The 21,814-nt window shown below is 40.9% G+C and overlaps 1 protein-coding gene across 1 annotated transcript in view; it reads right to left on the reverse strand.

Annotated features, from left to right (window-relative positions):
* Nucleotides 1-15,025: 15,025 nt before the first annotated feature.
* LOC308586439 (uncharacterized protein) overlaps nt 15,026-21,814 on the reverse strand; it is a 123,404-nt gene continuing 116,615 nt past the window's right edge. The window contains exons 8-11 of the mRNA XM_081193114.1: nt 19,834-20,014; nt 18,274-18,335; nt 18,107-18,175; nt 15,026-16,712 (exon numbers count right to left, since the gene is read on the reverse strand). Of these exons, the coding sequence (XP_081049240.1) occupies nt 16,665-16,712; nt 18,107-18,175; nt 18,274-18,335; nt 19,834-20,014 (360 nt within the window). The 3' untranslated portion in view covers nt 15,026-16,664. The remainder of the gene's footprint in view (nt 16,713-18,106; nt 18,176-18,273; nt 18,336-19,833; nt 20,015-21,814) is intronic.

Consider the following 21,814-nt stretch of genomic DNA (forward strand, 5'->3'; position numbering starts at 1 on the left):
ACAAGCAGAAAAGTTGTTTTCCTTCATTTGCAAGGAATCGTACAAAACAAAGTGGCACTAATAAAGAAAAGTTCCAGGGTGGCAACAGAAAGCAAACTAAAAATGCTTTTGCAGTTCATCAAAACTATCCAGCAATAATATCAAGTTATAGGAAAACTGTTGCTATTAACAGTAATCCTTCTAGTTGGTTTTAATTGCAAGTGTGTTACACGTAGAAATACTCTTTGTAATGAAGTGAGAGCAGTAGTTTACTTGCTCGAATTAACAATAAGAAAGTTTTTAGAATTTAAATTCTAGATTAAAATTGATTACTTAATTGAGAAGGGGATTGTAACAAAAACACTGGGGCCTACTTAGAATAGTAGAGTGCCTGGTATCTGGTGGGCAATCTCATCCTTTATTTCCACACTGTGGCTGCAGACCAAAGCACTCATCAGGAGAGCTATGAGATTCAGGTGAGGGTCAGATGCCTTGTCAATCCCAGCAGGTATATAATAGGAAGACCCGGCCTGCCCAAAGTTCAGTTATTGCAAAAGTTTTTTCAGTGTTAATTTTATGCATTTTTTAAAATCACCATGGTATTTAACAATAATATCTTATGTCCTTTAGAGGAGAAATTGTGAATTGCAGAATTTTAAATACCCGTCACCATCCTTGGCTTCACTCAATTTTGTTTATAACACTCTTCCATTTTCTTCTAGTTGTAAGGGGGTGGGGTGGGGAGGGGCCTCACAAGTGGAGTAGCCTAGGGCTTCTCTTCATCTAAATCCGGCCCTGGGCGTCTTAGAGAACACACATACCCCTTTTAGAGGAAAAGTGACTATTCAGAAGAGATTTGTTATTACCTACTAAGGCAGCAATTCTGTATCCGCTTATCTGAGAGTAGGCCCACTGAATTCAATGGGACCTCTTACTAGACATTCACTGTATGGTTCCCCACCCCAGTTGATAGGCACAGCTATTCAAATGGTGTGCATGCTCCATGTCTTGTGATTGATTATGTGGGGCAGGGCTTTCCTACCCCCCCCCCCAATATTTTATTCAAGTTGGCACCCTTGCTAATCACCATTCCTAGGGACTGAGCCCCACTGAATACAGTGAAACTTCTTTTTGAGTGAACATGCATAAGATTTGACTGTCAAATCAAGACAAAGTCAGCCAACATGGTGTACTCCAGATGTTGCTGCACTACAGCTCCCATCATCCTAGACTATTGGTCATGTTGGTTGGGGCTGATAGAAGTTGTGGTCCACAACCTATCAAAGGCTGCACAATAGCCAGCCTGGCCTGAAGAGTACAAGGAGCCCAGAGAACAGTACTGCAAGCTATTGTGTGCATTTGGCTTATATGCAGAACTACACATAAAATATGCTGAATTTTCCATGAATGACAGATCTCTTGCAAATTTCATGAGGCTTAGAGATGTATGCGCAAGCATGCAGTTATGATATATATTCAGATATGCAATAATTTGAGCCAAATACTAGTTCAGTGTATCAATTTTCACTTGGCTGCTGAATAGACAAAGCTAACATATGTCACAACTTCATGACAGATGGTTCAAGCAGAGAGCTGTTCGTTGTTTTCACACAATTGCTACTTATATAGAGATCCCCAAAAAGTCTAACAAAAATGCAAATTAGGCTAAAATTCCAGATTTTGTCCCCTTTGCATTTATAGCAAAACCCAAGTCAGCTTAATATTTACAGATGTTGTGGCGTTTGCAAAGAAGCAGGAAGGAAGAGTCAAAAGTTTCACAAACAATAACTGTCTCTCATTTACTTAAAGAACGGAGTTCATATCATGGTGAATAGTGTCTATTCATATGCATAAAGGTAACAGCACAATCCTAACTGTGCAGTGGTACCTATGGTTACATACTTAATTCCTTCCAGAGGTCCGTTCTTAACCTGAAGCACCACTTTAGCTAATGGGGCCTCCCGCTGCTGTCGTGCAGCTGCCGCGCAATTTCTGTTCTCATCCTGAAGCAAAGTTCTTAACCTGAGGTACTATTTCTGGGTTAGTGGAGTCTGTAACCTGAAGCGTATGTAACCTGAGGTACCACTGTATAGGTTTACTCATCAGTTAAGTCAATCCAATGGGGCTTAATCCTAGGAAACTGTGCCTGGGACTGCAGCCTAAACTGATCAGTGGGAGAGGTAAATTATGACTAAATAGCAAAGGAGAGAACCTTTGACATTATTTTTAAAAACTTACAAATGCAGGCCACAAATTATTTCTTAATAGACTTTTGAATGGAACAAGATGACCATGTCATTAGCCACATGTTGTCAACTGAAGTCTTAACAGTGACTTCAGTGGAGCTTAACTTTAAAAAGTAACCTTACTTTGTCCTACAGCCTAAGGATAGGATCACAATATTTCTGGGCAGTACTGGTGCAACCTCTTCCAGCAGCGGTACAGATAGTTGAATGCCACCCCACCCCATATATGCTGTGAGGGTACTAGATGGCCCATACACAGTTTATGATGCAGCTTGTGACAGGTCTTTGCTATTGCAACAGGTCTCAGCTGGGAACAGGGCAACTTTTGAGTAGCAGCTGTTATGACTGTTCATAATAGCCTTAGAGATTGTTGCACATGTAGTAAATTCATGTGGCATCAAGACCCCAGATTTCTGTGGGGTTTCTCGGGCTGGAAGGCCTGGGGGGTTTCAATGTAGCTTAGGACACAGCACAGGGGGAAGGGCAGTGTTCAGTGTTAGAACACATGCTTTGATTGTAGAACGTTTGATCCCTGGCATCTCCAAGTTAGGCTGAAAAAGACACCCAGTTGAAACTGTAAGCCACTTTCTTATGTTTACCCTTAGCGGCACAGCAGGTTTATGGATCATACCCAGCATTCTTACAAGTTGTTAATATGTTAAGTGTGGGAAACGCATCAGGTTCAGAGGAAGAATGCATGCAATGCTATTCACACACTGCAGGGAATGTAATTAGGTGTTATGGAGGGCTCTGAAAGTGAACTGAAATGATTGCTGGTCTGCTTTGCCACATGCTAAATGACTGGTCAGCTCATGACGAATCTGCCCTAGGAAAAAATATCATGAACCACGGCACTGTTTATATAGAGGATCCATATAGAAAATCCTATTAAACTAAATGACTTTGGAACATTGAAACCTATGGATAGCTAAGCATTCCCATAAGTGAAAGAACCAAACCAAGGAGATGTTACACACTACATACGCTGGTGGCTCAAAATAGCTTATGAGCTAATACAAATGCCAAATTGTTATAGTAGTTAATTATACTTCCAGAGCCCTTAGAACTGATGAGCCCCCCCCCCAAAAAAAAAACCTGGGTCCTTCAGATATTTTAGATTACAGCTTCCATCACCCTTGACCATGGGCTGTACTCGCTACAGCTGATGGGAGCTGGAGTACAACATCATCTGAAGGGCACTGTGTTGTGGGAAGCCGGAAGTATGCACAACAATTTACTGATCATACTGCATCCCATTCTTCTATCATAGAGATATCCCATTTCATCGTTCTCACAACAAAGCCCATGACATAGTTTACGTCAGGTGAGGGTTTGTAATCTGATCAAAGCTGCTTCTGAGATTCATGGCTAATCATAGATTGCTGTACTCCCTGTTCCAAATCCAGCACTCAGCCTATTATATTACACTGCCATAGGGTGCAATGGGACCTTAACAGCCATCCCATGCATGTCTACTCTGATGTAAGACCCACTGAGTTCAATGAAATGTAATCCCAGGTAAGGGTGTATAGGATTCCTTCATTTCTCTGGATTGTGACCATAGGCGGCATCTAGTAATTATTTTGCCATTTAACTAAATGACTTTGGAACATTTGTGGTTAAGCCCACAATCTAGAGTGGGACTTGCACTTCAATTTTAAATATCTTATGTAAATAGAACTTAATTCCTTGTAATATCAATACAAGGGTGTTACATGCTGCATAACTTGAGCTATTTTAAGTAGTTTTCCAAGCAGATAAGTGTGATCATTTCTTCTGAAATGCTAATTAAATATAGCCATAAATTGACCTTGCAGATGTCTTCAAGTACAATCTGGATGATGTGATCCGGCTATCTTATTTTTTGAAAATATAATATAATAGGTTTCATAGACACGGTATAAATAGCCATTCCTATCACTACTATAAATCAGCAATAACTCCTCTGAGGTATGGCAGCTGTGTATGAGGAATTACCATTTGCAAAAACATCAACAGAAATGTTAAATAACATAACAATATAAAGCATATGCTAAGAAGGCTTGAAAACTGATACTCAGCTCCATATTAATGGCAAAATAAACAGCTAATAGCCAAACAGACCTGACAAGCCAACAGTGTTTTTTATTTTTATTTGGACTAAAACCAAGTCAGGACACAGGCTAAGAATTAGAAGCTTCATTACATATATAATTAATATAATCTACACTCACAGATCGGGACGCGGGTGGCACTGTGGGTAAATCCTCAGCGCCTAGGGCTTGCCGATCGCATGGTTGGCGGTTCGAATCCCCGCGGCGGGGTGAGCTCCCGTCTGCAGTCCCAGCTCCTGCCCACCTAGCAGTTCGAAAGCACCCCTAAAGTGCAAGTAGATAAATAGGTACCGCTTTATAGCGGGAAGGTAAACGGCGTTTCCATGTGCGGCGCTGGTGCTGGCTCGCCAGCTGCAGCTTCGTCACGCTGGCCACGTGACCCGGAAGTGTCTCCGGACAGCGCTGGCCCCCGGCCTCTTAAGTGAGATGGGCGCACAACCCTAGAGTCGGACACGACTGGCCCGTACGGGCAGGGGTACCTTTACCTTTAACTTTTTTTTACACTCACAGATGAGCAGAACATTAAATCTAAACAGTTTCCTGCAAAGATCAAGAAATTTGTGTTATCCTTAGTATATTGGTTGATGTGTATAACTTGAATTTTGTCTGTTGCCTCAAGTCTCAGGATGTTTTTGTATATTTCTATGTATTTTCCACCTCATGTTTCAATCAACTTTGTAGAACAATCCAGTCCTCAAGTTATATAGGATCATTCTTAACATGAACACCTCAACACCAGAGGAACACAATAACTTGAGCAGCAAGCATATACACTTGTATAGTAATACTGCTGTACTGGCAGGAGGATACCACTGCTCAAAGTCATACATCAGAGGAGCAGATCCAGCAGAAAGGGCAAAAAGTGAACAGAGCTGAGATACAGTGGAAGGGAATCATAAGATCCATCTGGATCAGGCTAAAAGCTCATCTAATCCAGCATACTGTTCTCACAGTGGTCAACCATATGCCCAAGGGAAGCCCACAAGCAGTAACTGATTGCAATACCACTCTCCCAACCTCCAGTGCCCAGTAATTGGTATTCAGAGGTGTATTGCCTCTGACAGTGGAAGCAGAATATAGCCACTGATAGCCTTATCCTCCATGTCCAAGACTTCGGCCACATCCACACTATACATTTGAAGCACTTCAAACAACAGTTAACAGTTGTGGCTTTCTGCAAAGGATCTTGGGAACTGTAGTTTGTTAAGGGTCCCCCTCAGAGAGCTACAATTTCTGTAGTAGTAGTTTTAAGAATCAATCCCTCTTTACAGGCAGCTCTAGTAATTGTAGTGAGAACAGCGTAAACCTGAACACTCACTGAGAAACCAGTGCCTGAACTGGGATCACTGGTCTACAGACCCACACTGCCCCTCTTTTGTTCTAGTCTATATGGGTGCTCTCCCTGGGTGCCATGAATGGGATGAAGAGAAAGAAAGGGGCATACCATGAGCTGGAGACTAGAAAGACCAGTGACGAGTCTACCTTCTATCTGCTCCTGTAGCTGTGTGACTTGGGAATCTGTCTATAGTGTGGCTGGTTGAGTGTTAGTTGTACTGCTCACCCCTCCTTACACCCAAAATCTTTGTTGCTGGCAGCAGGACACCCAGGAGGTACACTTTACCTGGCAGTGGTCACTCCACCATCTCCTCCTGGCATGACTAAAATCCCCACCTCCTGTTTTCCATATACTGCTATTTCTCTCTGATCTAGTAGGCAACTCCTGGTGCTTCCTATTTCTGCTCTTCCTTGTGCATGTGGCCCTCTCTCACATATAAGTGCTTTGCCCCCTCACAAAAACACAATATATGGTGGTGATGTTGGCAGTGTTCTGATAATTGCCAATGTGGGACCATTATTCTGACAGCAGGAATTGATTCCTTCCGCTGCCCCCTAGGATTCTCTGTGCATTAAGGTGGCCACTTATTGCAAGAAAGAGGACACAGATATACCTAAAATTTGCATAGGCTAATTTGTGTGTGGATGCAAATTTAGCTATAATTACTGCCATTTTAAAGCAGACACACAGTACATCTCACCATAGTGGGGAAGACAATGACCAGGTGACCTTTGTTCTTGCTCAGTCTGCTGTTTATGCGCTAACTATTGATGGACAACTTCAATGTCCCTATTATGTTCCCTTATGGTTCTTTATCTTCAAACACTACCTACTATGCATGCAACTGGAACAGCCCTTCCCTGTTTGCATCTAGTTGCTTTTTCTGGTAAAAGTGTAGCAGTTTGAAGGCTGTCTGATTCAGTGCTGACAAGGGACTATATTTCTGCATGTAGAGAGTCCTGGAGATTAGAGCACTGTGTGTTTATTCTTGCCCTATGGTGGTTTGTTCTGTAGAAGATGCTGTGTCTTCTTTCTGATTACCTGGTAGTGCATTGGTGTGCATACTGGGATAGATGGTATCATTGGGTCATTTGGCCACCACCATGCCTTGCCTGGTGTCCTTGTTGTCTTCACCAATTAACCATGAAATTTACAAGTTATAAGTGCCTGTAAGCATTGTTATTCTGGCACTTGTTTCTGTAGCTGTCTCTCTGTTTGCTGATATTGACCCACCACTTTTCTGCCCCCCCCCCCCCCGTTTTTAATAACATTAACAGAAATAGTAACAAGCCATAAAACCTCAGCAGCAATAAAAACCTCCGGCTGCACAAAATAACAAAATATCAAAGAAAGAAAGAAAAAGCTATTCCAAAGCATAGTATGACAGACTTGATTGTGCAAATGCCAACAAAGAGGGAGCCAGATAGTTCTCATAGGGGAGGGAGTTCCAGAGTATTTGAGCAGCAACTGAAAAGGCCCTGTTATGTCTTTACCCACCACACCTCTGTGGGTAGTGGTAACCAGAGCAGGACCTGTGTTGATTCCTTCCACATGCAGGCAAATTCATGAGAAAAAAGATAGTCCTTTAAATATCCTGGTCCCAAACCATTTAGGACTTTAAAGGTATTGAATGACCAACATTTGTGCTCTGAAACTACAAAGAGCCAGTGCAGATCAAACAATAATGAAGCCTCATTTTATGAACAATAGCTGTTGGCAGCACTCTGGCTGCAGCATTTTGCATTAACTGCAGTTTTGCGTCTTTTCAGAGGTGTGTGTGTATACAACCAGGCATGTGGCCAGATCTGCCTTCTCCAGGAAACATTTATGACTGCTTTCCAGTTTCCTTCTGACTATGCTGCTGAGTGTGCATATAGCATAATGACTACTTACACCATCATTAGCCCTGACATAGCAGCTGCTGATGTAGAAGGACTATAGGATCAGCATGCCCATTTTTTGATACAATACAGGTGCAATAGTATAATTATAGAAGACGATTATATTTTTTTACAGCCTTTTTCACTTTGGATTCATGCCACAAAGTGCACTCAAGGTATGCAGACTTCCTTTAATACAGTGCCGTCATTCCTTAAATATACTCCCTACAAACTTATATTGTTCCTTTTTGTACTATATAGAACAGGTTTAAAATAAGCAGAGGGAAATAAAAGTCTATACCACATATCTGGCTACTGACAATTTGCCAATACACAGCTATGGAACAAACACTGGGAAAGGCCGCTGAATCCATGAGCGACATTTTGGACAATTCTTAAGACATTAAAATGAAATGAAATAATTTATACCAGTACCATTTTGGTATTCATTTATTTTTTTAAAAATGTTGTTAACTTGCCTCCATTAAAATTGCTCAAGGCAATTTACAACATAAAAAGGCAAGGTCACAAATTCAACAAATATATAAACATATAAAATTATTTTAAAATGCAAAAAAAAAAATCATATGAGCATGGTTCAGAATAATATACCAGAGAGCTTAAAACTCAGCACATTGGCAGGTCAGTTGTTTGTTAAAAGAAAAAGAAAAGTCTTTGCAGTGATAGCTGTCAAAGAGATGCCTTCAAAACACCACTATGCTCAGAAGATTGCCTAGTTCCATTCAAACATTTTTTGCTTTGATTCCTAAGAGGACCATATCACTGTTAAGCAATTATCAAGTGTAATCATAAACACTAGTAGAAGGGTGGAGTAGGGCCGGAAGGAAAACTCCAATTTTTAAAGTGGAATCAATTATGTAAACTGGACATACTTACATAGATTCACTTAATGGTCAATGTGCTTAACTAGCATTCTGCTTGCTAATATTGATAGAATTTGGAAATGATTTCACATTTGCTTTAGAACTGGGGAAGGAATATCTTGAATATGGACAGAGTAAAATAGGAGTAGGAGGAAGGGAGAAGCACTCTGTGCATATAGAAGTGGACGCGGGAGAGAGAGAGGTGGGGGCTATTATGCTGGATATCAAGGTAGTTTCTTCCACCTCTGTTTCTCCTCAATCCTGACCTGAGAGTCCTCTTCATAATGGAGCTGCTGACAGAAGAACTCTTCTGACCTTTTGAGTCTAGGTATAAAGACTGGCGGGGTTGCAAGGTACCAACACTATCACCTTTTGAACTACTTTGAGATACTGTAATCTGTATGATTACTTAATTTTGATATATTTTAAATGAATTGTTAATTGTTGAATTGCCACTGTTACATTGTAGCAACATTGTGGTTCTTATTATGCATTATGGTTACAACTGTAGTGCTACCATTGTATGTTTAATTTTTGTAAATTGCTTTGAGCAAAAAAATGCAGCATATTAATAAACTGTGACTTTGCAAAAGAATTGGGAGCTACACAGAATTCTTTCTGATACTCAAGACCTGTCAGGGAACTGCCATCAGTGCCGGAGGGAGAGAGCAAAATCCAGAGGGATTCCAGAGAGCGTCCCGGGATTGGGAGAGGCAGCACATCTTCTGGGGAAGAGAATCAGCGTAGCACCAGTGGAGAAGGGGGGCAGATGGGGGAAGCGGTGAGGCAGTCCCAGGACTCCTTGCCGGGGACCAGCGGGGAGAGTAGAGGTCCTCCGCTGCCTACGCCCTCCTTGCGCAGAAGGCTTTCGCGCAGAGAGAGTAGGAGGAGACTAGGCGTCAAAGAGCTTCTTTGCTGGAAGAAGTTTAAGAAATGCCCACTTACGGATTCTGCCAGCGATTGAGACAGCCACGGGAGAGTGGCTGTCCAGACAGAAAAGGTTCACTCAGGCAACCCAGCCAGGTGTTTGCACTGGCTTACGCACGAGCAACCCCTAGAACCACTACAAGACCATTGGAGGCTCCATCAAGTATACAGCATAGTTCTTCAACACACACAAATCTATTCCTGGTTACCCCCAAGCTTTCTTCATTTTAGTAGTCTAATTTAGAGGATGTTGTTGTTTCTATTGTTAAACAATCTGGAGTCAGATATTCTTGCTGATATAATGTGGTCTCCCTCATATGGGCTGAGATAGATTACACTGATTTCTCCGTCCATATTTTATCCCACTGTTTAGGTTCCAGAATACTCCCACTGTCACCTTCCTGTGCAGACTTTAGTCCATCAAATTATCCCATAGAATAGATACCAGTTCTTTATACAGTTCTGTAAGCCTATGACTTTGTAAAGAGGCCTGGTGTCCTGGGTGTAGATGTGTGAATCTAACCAAAGATTATTTAGCTGAAGGAGAAGCAACCGTCCTATGTACAGGTCACCAATGGGCAGAGGAAGCTGCTTCTGAATAATAGGTCTATAATTTCTTTTAAAAATAAATAAATCATGCTTCCTAAAGTAGCCTTTCATTTCCCATTTTGAGAGAATGTTCCTTAAAGTTGAATCCAGAACAGAATGATGATAATGTAACAGGGGCAATGGGGAACATATAGGATAAATGAGACCCTGTCAGTTCTACCATATCTAACTTCAATAGTGTAAGAGGCATTTGGCAGATCTGAAATGCCTTGTAGCATAAAGCAACATTCAACAGTCCCCCTCCGCTAAATCTGTTGTATAAGACTTTTAATGCCAAGCAATACCTTTTACCCTGAAAAATGAATTTATTAATGGCTGCCAACCCTTGAGAGTGGAATGATGGAAGAGGAAGGGGAGAGACTGAAATGGAAACAGAAAATGTGCAATAATTTTCATTTGAACCCTTGCTATTTTCCCTAAAATAGAAAAGTGAAGCTTGTTCTATGTCCAACTATGTAAGTCTCATTTAGTTTTTTCATAAAGGAGCTACAATTAAGATGGAACAATTTGGATTTTTGTTCTTTCTGGAGATCTGTACTTCCAGGTAACAAGCTTATAAAACAGATTGTCATAGGAGATTTAGCGGGGAAGCAGGGTAAAAATCCCAGGAATATATACATAAACAAACAAACAAACAAACAAACAAACAATGGCAATGCACAATAATTAGTATATTCATCCACAGTTAGGGTTTGCTTTGCAAGCATCTCCATGTGTAAATTCTTTTCTTATTAAGTCCTTTCCTGCTGGACACAGTGAAAGTCAACATAAGGTTAAATTGACAGGTAGGCTAAATTATTACAGTGGCTGGACCACATCCAGAGAACATGATACATATTTGCCAGACCTTGTTGGGACTCTTTGCATAGACTCGGTGTCAGTGAAATAAACAAAAAGGCACAGATAATACTTTCCTTTTAGCAAGAGAAGCCAGAAACTGCAGGAACATATTGAGGAGAGGGTAGAGAGGTGAGTGAAGCGAGATTGAGGGCAAAAGACTGCCTTGAAGTTGCCAAGTTGCTTGGAGAAGGGCCTGCCCTTTGACAGATGCTGGCAATGCCTTGAAGACTGTCCTTTAGCAGGAGACAAGTGGGATCTGAAGTAAAATGTTTCAGTGTATCCCACTTCCTAAAAAGAGTGTTCCTGTTCAGGGCTGCAGTCAGCCAGTATCTCTAAGCTGGACATTCCATTATCCATCCCCAGGCCCATTTCATTTTTCTTTTCCAATTGGGACTCTACACTCCATGGTACATGCTCAGTTTTCATTGGACCTTTCTTGTTGTTGGGCAGGGGCTGCCTTCCTTAGGTGCTTACATTTTTTTGTTACTTCTACAAACCCCTGTTACCTCTCTCTTGTTACCTCTCTCTTGTAACTCAGTGGCCCTGTGGGCTACCATCCTGTGACCGCTCACTGCCTGAGTTTGCTAATAAATGCATTATTGTTGTCTTACTCCCTTATGTTCTGGGGCTCAGCCTAAGCACAAATTAAAGCCGAGGCTAAACTACTGATGTAATATCATATCAGGCAGTCCAAGGCCTATGTAAAATGACACCGTTGAAAGCTTTCCTTTCATTAGTGACAGAGAGCCAAGATATCAGAATCACCAGAGACTGATGCCTGTTTGCTTTGCTTGCTCTAAATATCACAGCCCATGCAACTGCATTTGCTGACAGCATCTCTCATTTCACTTGCTTCCTCCCAAAAGAATTCCAATTAAAAGTTTTAGGCACTTCATATTAATGCAGCTATGAGGAAGTAGGTTAGAAGACAGCTTTCTCCTTCTTTCACCAATAAGATGCTCAACAGCTGTCAGTGGTGAGCCAGCAGTAAATCACACAAAGTAAGCAGAGTTAACTCTTGATTAGAAGAATCAGGATCTGCACAGGAGTGTCAGGTCTAATGAGCATAGCAACTCTTCTTTGGTAGGGCTTGCCCCTATGAAGCAGTTGTAGCGACTGAAGATTCCCGTCTTCCCACAGCTGTCAAAGTTTCCTCCTTCCCAGGGCTTTCCCCAAGCAATCAGAGACTGCACCTACGTCTTTGCTTCTCCTGCTTCATGCCTCGCAGCAGGAAGGGGAGACACCGTGCCTCTTCACCAGCCGGACTCCTCTCTTGGTCTCCCTCATCTCCTGCTTCAGCTTCTGATTCTGGACTTCTCTCTGACCACTCATCGTTATCCCACCATCAATCCCCTGGCTCTAATCCTTCTCCCCTTGGGGGTTCTCCAGCTGGTTCCTCCCACCATTCCTCTGTGTTCAACCAGTCCCTGACATTAGCTATTGCCTCAACTTTGGTGTCTGGAGTTTATGATAATCTCATTATCGAGATCCATCTCAAGCTGGGTTTGGGACAGAAATGCCTTGGTTGCTGTAGTCATTGAACTTTGCTGGAAGATAAACTGGCTGGATGCTCCCATGGCCTGATGCATCTTATGGCTCTCTTGACAGATTTTGACACCATTGATCATAGTATCACTTTGGGTCTCCTTGCTGGGATGGTGAAGACTGGTTTTCTGTGTTTAAAGTCCTTGCTTTAGGCTGGGTGGTGATGCTGGGAGGCTGATAATCTACCCTATAGCTGTTGACTTGCAAAACACCAAAAGGGCCTATCTTGTCTCCCATACTATTTCACATCAACATGAAGCCATGTGACATCATGCAAACATTTGGGTGACTGCTGCTAATCATTAGCAGGTAGATGACACCCAGCTCTATTCCTCTTTGCCAGCTGACCCCAGGGAGGAAGCAGTGTAGGTTGTAATACATTTGTTGGATTAGTGATGGACTGGATAGAGTGAACAAACTGACATTTAATCCAGACAAGACAAAAGTATGGAGTACATTGTTGATTCTGGAGTAGGTATGGAATTCACTTTAGATGGTGTTGCAATCTCCGTGTATACTCAGGTTTGCATTTTGGGGGTATTTTGGATCCAGCGTTCCTCCTGGATGCCCATGTGGTAGTGGCGGCAAGGATGCTTTTTACCAGGTTAGGCTGATACCACAATTGTAGCACCCTTTCCTAGGCAAAAGTGACCTAGCCATGCCATAAAAGATGTTGTATACAGTCACTAGATGGTGAGGTGGGCAGGCCACAGGGAACATAGACGGCCAGTCTTGAAAAAGCTTAATTAGCTCCCAGATAGATTTCAAGCCTAACTCAAAGTGCTGGTGTTGACTTTTAAAGTTCTAAATTAGGGACGGGGAACCCCTGACTTTCCAGCTTTTATTAGACTGCAACTCCTATTATCCCTGACCACTGCCTTGTTGAATGGAGCTGGTGGAAGCTGGAGTCCAACAACATCTGAAGGACCACCCCGTCACAATCCTAAATGTTCTGGCTCCAGGATACTGAAAGGACCACCTTCTCCCATGCACACCCACTAACACTTTTAAGTTCTTCCACAAGAGGCCTTACTCTAGATCCCTCTACCATTGGTCAACTAGAGAAAGACACAGGGTTGTTGCAGTACAACAGATGATTTGGAGATCTCTTCCTTGTGAAGCTTGTTCTCTTCTGTTAGCTTTTTAGCATCAAGCGGTTTAGACTGTATTATTTTAAACATCCTGCTTTCTCTGGGTACTCTGCTGCTTTGTTTTGTTTTCTTCATCTGGGATTTTGATGTTTGTTTACTGCTGCCTAATTAGTTGCTGGCTGGTTTTCTGTGGGGGTTTTTTGTATATTTTAAATTATTGTTTTAATGGGTATTTTGTTCTTGTTCTATTTAAGTCTGTTACCTGTCTTGCAGACTCACTGGTTCAAAAATGACAGGATATAAATAGTGTAATAAACTGATATGCCTTTGGAAAGAGGTTTGAGAGGCCTTTTTTTAAGCAAGCCTGGAGACAGATGACAAGTTGTGTGTTTGTTTGCAGGCATGGTAGCATGATTCAGACATTGTTCTATGTGATGTGCTGATCCCACTATCTAGCAAATGTTTGCATTTGTAATGTTCCACCAGTGGATTGTAGTTAGACCTATGCAGTTATATAACTTGCAAAAATAATTATTTCTCTAAACTTCCAAGCTTTATACACAATTAAATACCGTATTTTTCCATGTATAAGACTAGGGGTTTTCCCCTAAAAAATAATGTCAAAAATTAGGGGGCGTCTTATACACGGATACATCTTCCCAATTTTCCTGAAGTCTCCCAAAATAGGGGGCGTCTTATAAATGGGGACATCTTATAGACAGAAAAATACAGTAATATGTTCTTTAAAAACAGATTATCTTACACTTGACACATTTGTTTCCAAATATGGTTTAGACTGCAATTCTATATATACCTACAGCGTATTCTTGGGAGGAAATTCACCTAGGACTTACTTCTGATGAAATATGCATAGAATTACAGTGCTAGTTTCTAAATTCCATTAAAGATTCTAATACAGAATAACCTTAATAACGAAGGAACTCCTAAATCTTTCATTAAATAAAAACACACACATGAATTAAATATATAGAGAAATACCAAGTCATTTATTAAAATGATGTAATTAATGAGATTGGGTTGTTATTTAAGACTTTAGGACTTTCTTTAAGACCTAGAGAAAGAAGTTACTTTTTAGGTGACCTGTTCCTATCCCTTTTGCCCAGTAGGGCCTTGTTAGCTGAAAGATGGACAAGCAGAGCCCCCTAGCTGTAGCTTAAAGAATCTATGGCTTGCATAAAGAGGGAAAACATGCAAGTGGATAATGCAAGTGATATTTTGAGAGGATCCTTGCTGTCTGCAGTGTTGCAGGGAATCCTGTGGATCCTTATAGAGATAGCCAGATTGCCCAATAAGATCAGTCATGGTGGACAAGCTTCCCTGAAAGACACCCCTCACTGGTCATCTTCCCCTGCATCATGCAGAGTATGCTTAGGGTGCTCTCAGTACCAAAGAGGCATCAATGAAGCCTCAGTGGCATGGGGAGCACTCTGTATGAACTGAGCATACATTCTAGAGCAAATTCCAGCAGCATCTTCAACACAAAAGTCAAGGGGACCCCTGGGTGTAGGAAGATTGAAAACCACTAATCCACAACGGTTAGGACTCTGATTAAATACACGTTTACCAATTATCCATATTAGTCTATTGAATAATATTTGCACAGGGCTGGAAACAATGGTTCTGAACCAAGAAACATGTTTTCTTTGTTTTTAGGCAATGCAATTTCTTTTTAGGCAATGCACACGTCTATCATACAAGTCCTGTGTGTGAAAGGAGAGAGGGTGTCTCTTTAGGTGCTTGTCATCTGCAGGTATCTTTTTATAAAATCAGCCTTTTGTTTCAAATGTACATTTTTGGGGAGTGGGAAATATTAGCTACGAAATATGTAGTTTTCAGCTAATGACTGCGATCAGCTTTATTTTGTGCGTGCTCTTATAAGCATATCCTATGTAATCCCCAAAGTTCTCAATATCTGAAGTTTTTGTGGCATGGACTAAAACAGCCTAGCAAGTAGATATTTTGTAATACAATTTTCAGCGCAGGTCTGGGTACAAATGGGAGAACCATTTTTAATTTCCACAACTACCAGAGCAGTCTGATGAGTGGGCAATGCCTATCCATCAAAGCCCCCTGCCCTTTTAATAAAGTACTATTTTTATTCTCCATCTGGACATTCAGTGAAATTACACTGAAGAAAATCTTACATAAGGCATAAGATGAGAGTTCCAGCAACTCTTCATTGTATTAAAATCGAAACGAAAAGGAGGAGTCAGCAGGAAAGGTGATGTGTCTGGAGAAAATGCTGTTTATTCACAGTTTAAGTGGTTGAGCCAGAATTGCACTTGGAGGGAGAGAATTGGCATGGGGGGGGGGTGAAGCTTTGCAAAGCCAATCATAGCCATAATTGTGAGTGAGTGTAGCAGACCACACCATCTTTGAAAGAGAACCATAATTTTTGCTATTGGTTCTGCACAGATTAATTTCCTGTATGTTTAATTTTATTTTTGACATGGCTTTCTCTATCTAGTGTCATTTATTTTAGTGGCTATAATAACTCAGTGGAAAATGTCACATTTCATTTCCAAGGCATAGAGCTCCCAGGCAGCACACAGTGGCTCTCACTAGTCTACAGAAGGTGGGCTTTTCAAATGTCAGGTAATATATATGTATGTGTATATTTATGTGTGCATACATATATTGTATCTGGGGCATAAGAATTGTATTCAGACACAAGGCTAAATTATGATTTAATTGTATGAGAACAAACAAATGAGTCAAAGCTTGTAAACTCTTTCCTTTCCCCTCCCTCCTTACCTTCCATTACTGGTTTAGCAAAGGAAACCATAATTTGCTATTCCAACCAAACCTGAGGAATTATGATTTGCCTCAACACTAGGATTAAACTATGGTTTGAAATCCTGATTTGCAAGCAAGTAATGGTTTGTGTCAACCACAGTTAATTGGGTATGGCCAAATAGCAAACCATAGTCTGCTACTTGCTTGTCACTGGAAGTTTCTAATCTCTGTGCCAAGGAAGGAGAAAGGAGAAATAGGAAGGAATGTGTGAACCCAAGGCTCAAGCCTGATTATGGTTGTAATGATAACATTTAGCAGATAAACCATGGTTTAATTCCGTGTTATGTCTGAGTAGCCCCAAAGACTAGTTCATGCCATTCCTCTCCCCCAAGTTTTATTGTTTAAGTTAACCTGTGGACTGCCCATTTCTTATGTCCAGGCAGACTGTGGCAGAATGTAATAGTTAGATGTTATAACTCATATCACATGACACATACTTTCCATTGCTTTGGAGATTCTTCTTCTCTAGTGGCAGAATAAAGATACAAAGGCTAGCAATAAAAAATACAACCAACTGAAGCTAGCAGCACAAAATACAACTGGCAGATATTAGCAGTGATCTCCATTCTTGTGGCTTAGATCCTTAAGGGTTTAAAGTCCTAAGACTCATTAGGGTAAATAGACAAGGTTGGACCTGCCACAATATACTGCAGAATGAAGTTGCTCTCCATTCAGGATTCTAGATACTCCACTACATTATATTGCCACTTGACTTTGAGTTTCCCCTGCCTCCCCAACAGTCAGCTAGCATTCCATGGCCACAAAGAATGCTCAGTCTCAACTGGATTACACTGAGGAGGAAATGGGATAGAGCCCTCACAGCTTTAAGTTTTTTACTAAAAAATTTAACATAGTATTTCTGCAAGCGAACTTGGAAATTCCTCTGAGTCAGCCAACACCTCCTTATTTTATTCAGGTGATGCCATATTTGGATGCATAAGCCATAAAACTACTGAGAATTGATATTGCTATGGTGAGTGTACCTTATGGGATTCCATCACCCACTTCTGTTAACATAAGATTTGTTGTGGTCTTCAGACAGCCACCTTGATCCAGCAATGGAGCCCATCATCTAATTGCTAGATTGGAGTGGGAAACCAGAGTCATACAAGGAGCACCAAGCATGTGTCCCACCGCTGTATGGGCTGATCTCTGGGTTCAGGGCTCAAAATCTGTTATCAAAGCAATCACGGTGGTGGGGCAGGATAGAGATCTGTACTATGTATCTAAAGCAGTATTATACTACTGTTAACAGTCACGGCTTCCTCCAAAGAATCCTGGGGACTGTAGTTCTTTAAAGGTGCTGAGAGGTTTTAGGAGACCTCCTATTCCCCACACAGAGCTACAATTTTCACAGTGGTTTAACATTCAATCCCTCTTCTCAGGGAATTTTAGGAACTGTAGCTCTGTGAGGGGGAATAGGGATCTCCTAACAACTCTCAGCACCCTTAACAAACTACCTTCCACATAATTTGGGGGGAGGGAGAGAAGCTCTGACTGCTTAAAGTGGTATGATACTGCTTTAAAAGTGTAGTGCAGATGGGGTCAATATAAGCATGCTTTGCAATGTGATCCCCTCTAGAGGTCTTAATTTAATGTTTCATCATTCCATTTCCAATTTGCCAGGAATGAAATATGTAGAAGATTTTAATTTATTAGATCTATGTTTTACAGTTTCTTTTTAAAAATATTATTTAACAGACAATATCCTTTTTATTGTGATTATTTACCATAGCAGCACACAGCTACCAGAATAATGTCACCTTCTGCGGTATTTTGAATCAATTTACAATATGTGCAAAAATTTAATCAATAAGTACAATTAATATTGCAAATAAATGTCAAAATGATATACTTACTGCTGGATAAACGAGCACCATTTCATGAGTAAATGTTCTTTGTGGCATCAGTTCAACCCCCACTTTCATCTACAGTAAGCAGATTAAATGGAATAAAAAACGACGTGCCAGTTTTTAAAGGTACAAATGGCACAAATTTCAAATTATTGATTGCTGACTATGCTTACAGACATCAAACAGTGCTTTCTTTTCGGGCAGCTGTAATAGCTCACTTCAATGTAGACAAGATCTATTAAATAAAAGTTGAAATTGTGGTGACTCCTGACAAGTCAATGTCCTTTTTAAATCACCCTTATTCTGATTTTTTATGGGTCAAAAAGGAAAGCTAATTAAGACAGCAATTCTGTGCTATCTACCTGGGAGCAAGCCCCATTGAGCTCTGTGGCACTTACTTCCAAGAAAGAGTATGTACTGATAGTCTAATTTATGAGGCATATATTATGTTAGGGAGTAATCTTGAACATAGTTATGAGGCTTAAATCCCATTGACTCCCATGTGATTTAAACAGTGTGTGCAGCACTTGGAACTGTAGGTTTGTGACTGAAAATACTATACTTTCCTTCCAGTGTAATAATATACTGTAAAAGCCTTTTTAAGAAGCAAGCTATCACCCCATTTTATTCTCAGAACTCTAACCACTGGACAATACAGCACTTAAATTCTCAACTATACACACTAATACTTAAGAATTCATTTCAGCTGGTGATCATCATAAGCAAATTTTGCACACCCAGGCAAGAAAATGGGTAATAGATTTGATAAAAGAATCTTGAGCATGTAAACTGAAACCACCTCAGGGTTTTGTTGTTATTTTTTTGCAGTGATAAAAGGGTCTAATTCTTTCATGTCTGTCTGGAAACATCTGTCAAAATGTTTTCATAATCAAAATTCAGCATGCAGCACATCCATTTTTATACTATGAAAGGCCCAAACAAACCTGTTAGCCATCTGAATGCAGACGCTGATGATCCAATTGGCAGAGAATTAAATCCTGCTCCTCCTTTAGAGATAGTTTTTGAAACACCAAAGTAAGCAAAACAGTCAATAACTCCAAATCTCTGCTTTGTGGCTTGTGATCAAAGTATTAAAATAATGGATATATTATTCTGACTTGATTACTGACAAAATATTGTTCTAGAGCAATGACTTTTTTAAAAAAAGAGAAAGGAAATTTCAAATTGAACACAAAAGATTTATTTTCTATAAAATACAACTCTCAGTATTTGAATTCAGCTTCAACATATACAGGCTTCCTTTAATTTCTTTTTTCTTATTGATCCAAGCGAATAACAACTCTCATTTTTCAGAAAATAATCTAATACTCAAAGAAATAGAGAATATGACAGAAAGAAAACAAAACAGAGACTGAAGGTACTTCCAAACTGGTGCTTAATGTGGGATCGGTGTGCCTCATGCATGCAAGTTTCCTGCATGGCCAAAACAACATTGTTGGCATTTAAATGTCACCTAGTATCCTTCCCCTGCATTTAATCAGAATTTACCCTATTGGGGAGCAATCCAATACATCCTAAATTATTATTAGTACAAAATAAAACCTTATTGTCAATGACTATTTTATGATACCTCAGTGATTCGTTTGCACATTAAGGTCCCATTTGGAAGCACTCAGAATAACTGGACTCCAAATCTCAAGCTGACACAAGGAAAAACATATGTTTGCCATTTTCAGAAGTCTGCAGACTCTATAAAACGTAGGCCAGATTACCTGCTTCCATTTTCCTGATTTCTCTGTTGTTTCCCCCGTGATGAATTATCAATTGGATGTTCCTCAGTGCAGGGACTTCTCCTCTAATACTTTTGGAAGTGTCATGCAGGTAGTTGGAGTTGTATGAACAAACAAGCCCTGGAAACACAGATAGCCAGAGAAGCTGCAGAGCACTGGAGAACTGGTGAATGGAAAGAAACAGACACAGAGAGCAGCACACTCACACATGTTGTCTACTTTGAAATTATATGGTAAGCGCAACCCTGCACCCACCAAAATTGTAAAGAAACACCCAGTGAATGTGGCAGAAAAACAGGAACCTCTTTCAAGGGAAAGCACAGCGCTTATCTCTCTCTACTGGTCATTTTTTCTACTCCAAATTAGTTGCTTTTCTCCTGCAAGAGGTCCAAAATGCATGTGTGCAGAAAGAGGATAGAAACAGCTTTTTCTCCCTCTCTCATAATACTGGAACCTGGGGCCATCAACTGACACTGAATGTTGGAAGGTTCAAGACAGAGAAAAGAAAGTGCTTCTTCACAGAGCACATAGTTAAACTACATAATTTGCTCCCACAAGATGCAGTGAGGGTCATCAGTTTGGATGGCTTTAAAAAGGGATTAGACAAATTCATGGAGGAGAAGGCTATCAGTGAATAGCAGCTACAACGGCTATGTTCTACTGCAGGAGGCAGTACAGTGGTACCTCGGGTTACAGACGCTTCAGGTTACAGACGCTTCAGGTTACAGACTCCGCTAACCCAGAAACAGTACCTCAGGTTAAGAACTTTGCTTCAGGATGAGAACAGAAATCGCGTGGTGACAGCGGGAGGCCCCATTAGCTAAAGTGGTACCTCAGGTTAAGAACAGTTTCAGGTTAAGAACGGACCTCCGGAACGAATTAAGTTCTTAACCAGAGGTACCACTGTATACCTCTGAATTCCAGTTTCTCAGAATCATAACTGGGAACAATGCTGTGGTAACTAAGGTCCTTTGTTAGACTTCCTATAGGTATCTGGTTGGCTACTGTGAGAACAGAATGTTGGACCAGGCGGCCTTTGGATCCAGATGAACTTTTTTATTTTCTTATAGTTAAATGCTACTTGCCAGATGCTCCTCCGCTTCCCGAATCTGCTTCTGTTTTAAAAGAAAAACTTTTTGGGCAATGTGGCATTATATGTAAGTGGGAAGGAATAGCAAAAAAAGACCATTTGGGCTGGCCACACACATTTTCAATATCCTTTTACAAGAAATCTCGAACTGTTTTCGTTTTTTAAAAAGCTGTTTCTCCTTCCAAAGCCTCATGTCCTCCTCTTAACTCCTTGACAATCTCATTCTTAACACATGAAAAGAAGCCAGGACTTTTGCAAAATCGAGGATGACTCACAGCAAGAGACACTTGAAAGGATAACTGGAAATAACTTAATAGGAGGAATTCAGTTCTTCCCTTCTGTTCCTTCCAAGCTACTGCTTGCAAGCAAGTCTCCCCAGTTTTACTAAAACATCCTGGGTTGCTTCACTCATCAATTTGCTCTTTGAGTCCCTTGTCTTCAAAGAAACCTACTCCACTTCTATCCTCTTGCAAGGTTTGTTCAACTAAGTTTCCACCAACCGCAGTTCACTGGGTTCTTCCAAAAATGTGAATTCTTCAGGTTCCATCGAAGCACAACTGGTTGCTATGCTGCAGCATCCTATGCATATTTACTCAGAAGTATGTCCCACTGTATAGGGACGCGGGTGGAGCTGTGGTGCAAACCACTGAGACTTGAGCTTGCCGATCGGAAGGTTGGCCGTTCGAATCCCTGTGATGGGGTGAGCTCCTGTTGCTCGGTCCCTGCTCCTGCCAATCTAGCAGTTTGAAAGCACATCAAAGTGCAAGTAGATAAATAGGTACCACTCTGGTGGGAAGGTAAACAGCATTCCTGTGCCCTGCTCTGGTTTCGCCAGAAGCGGCTTAGTCATGCTGGCCACTTGACCTGGAAAAA

Source organism: Podarcis bocagei (genome assembly GCF_964188305.1).
Source record: "Podarcis bocagei genome assembly, chromosome: 4".
NCBI classification, from domain to species: Eukaryota; Metazoa; Chordata; class Lepidosauria; order Squamata; family Lacertidae; genus Podarcis; species Podarcis bocagei.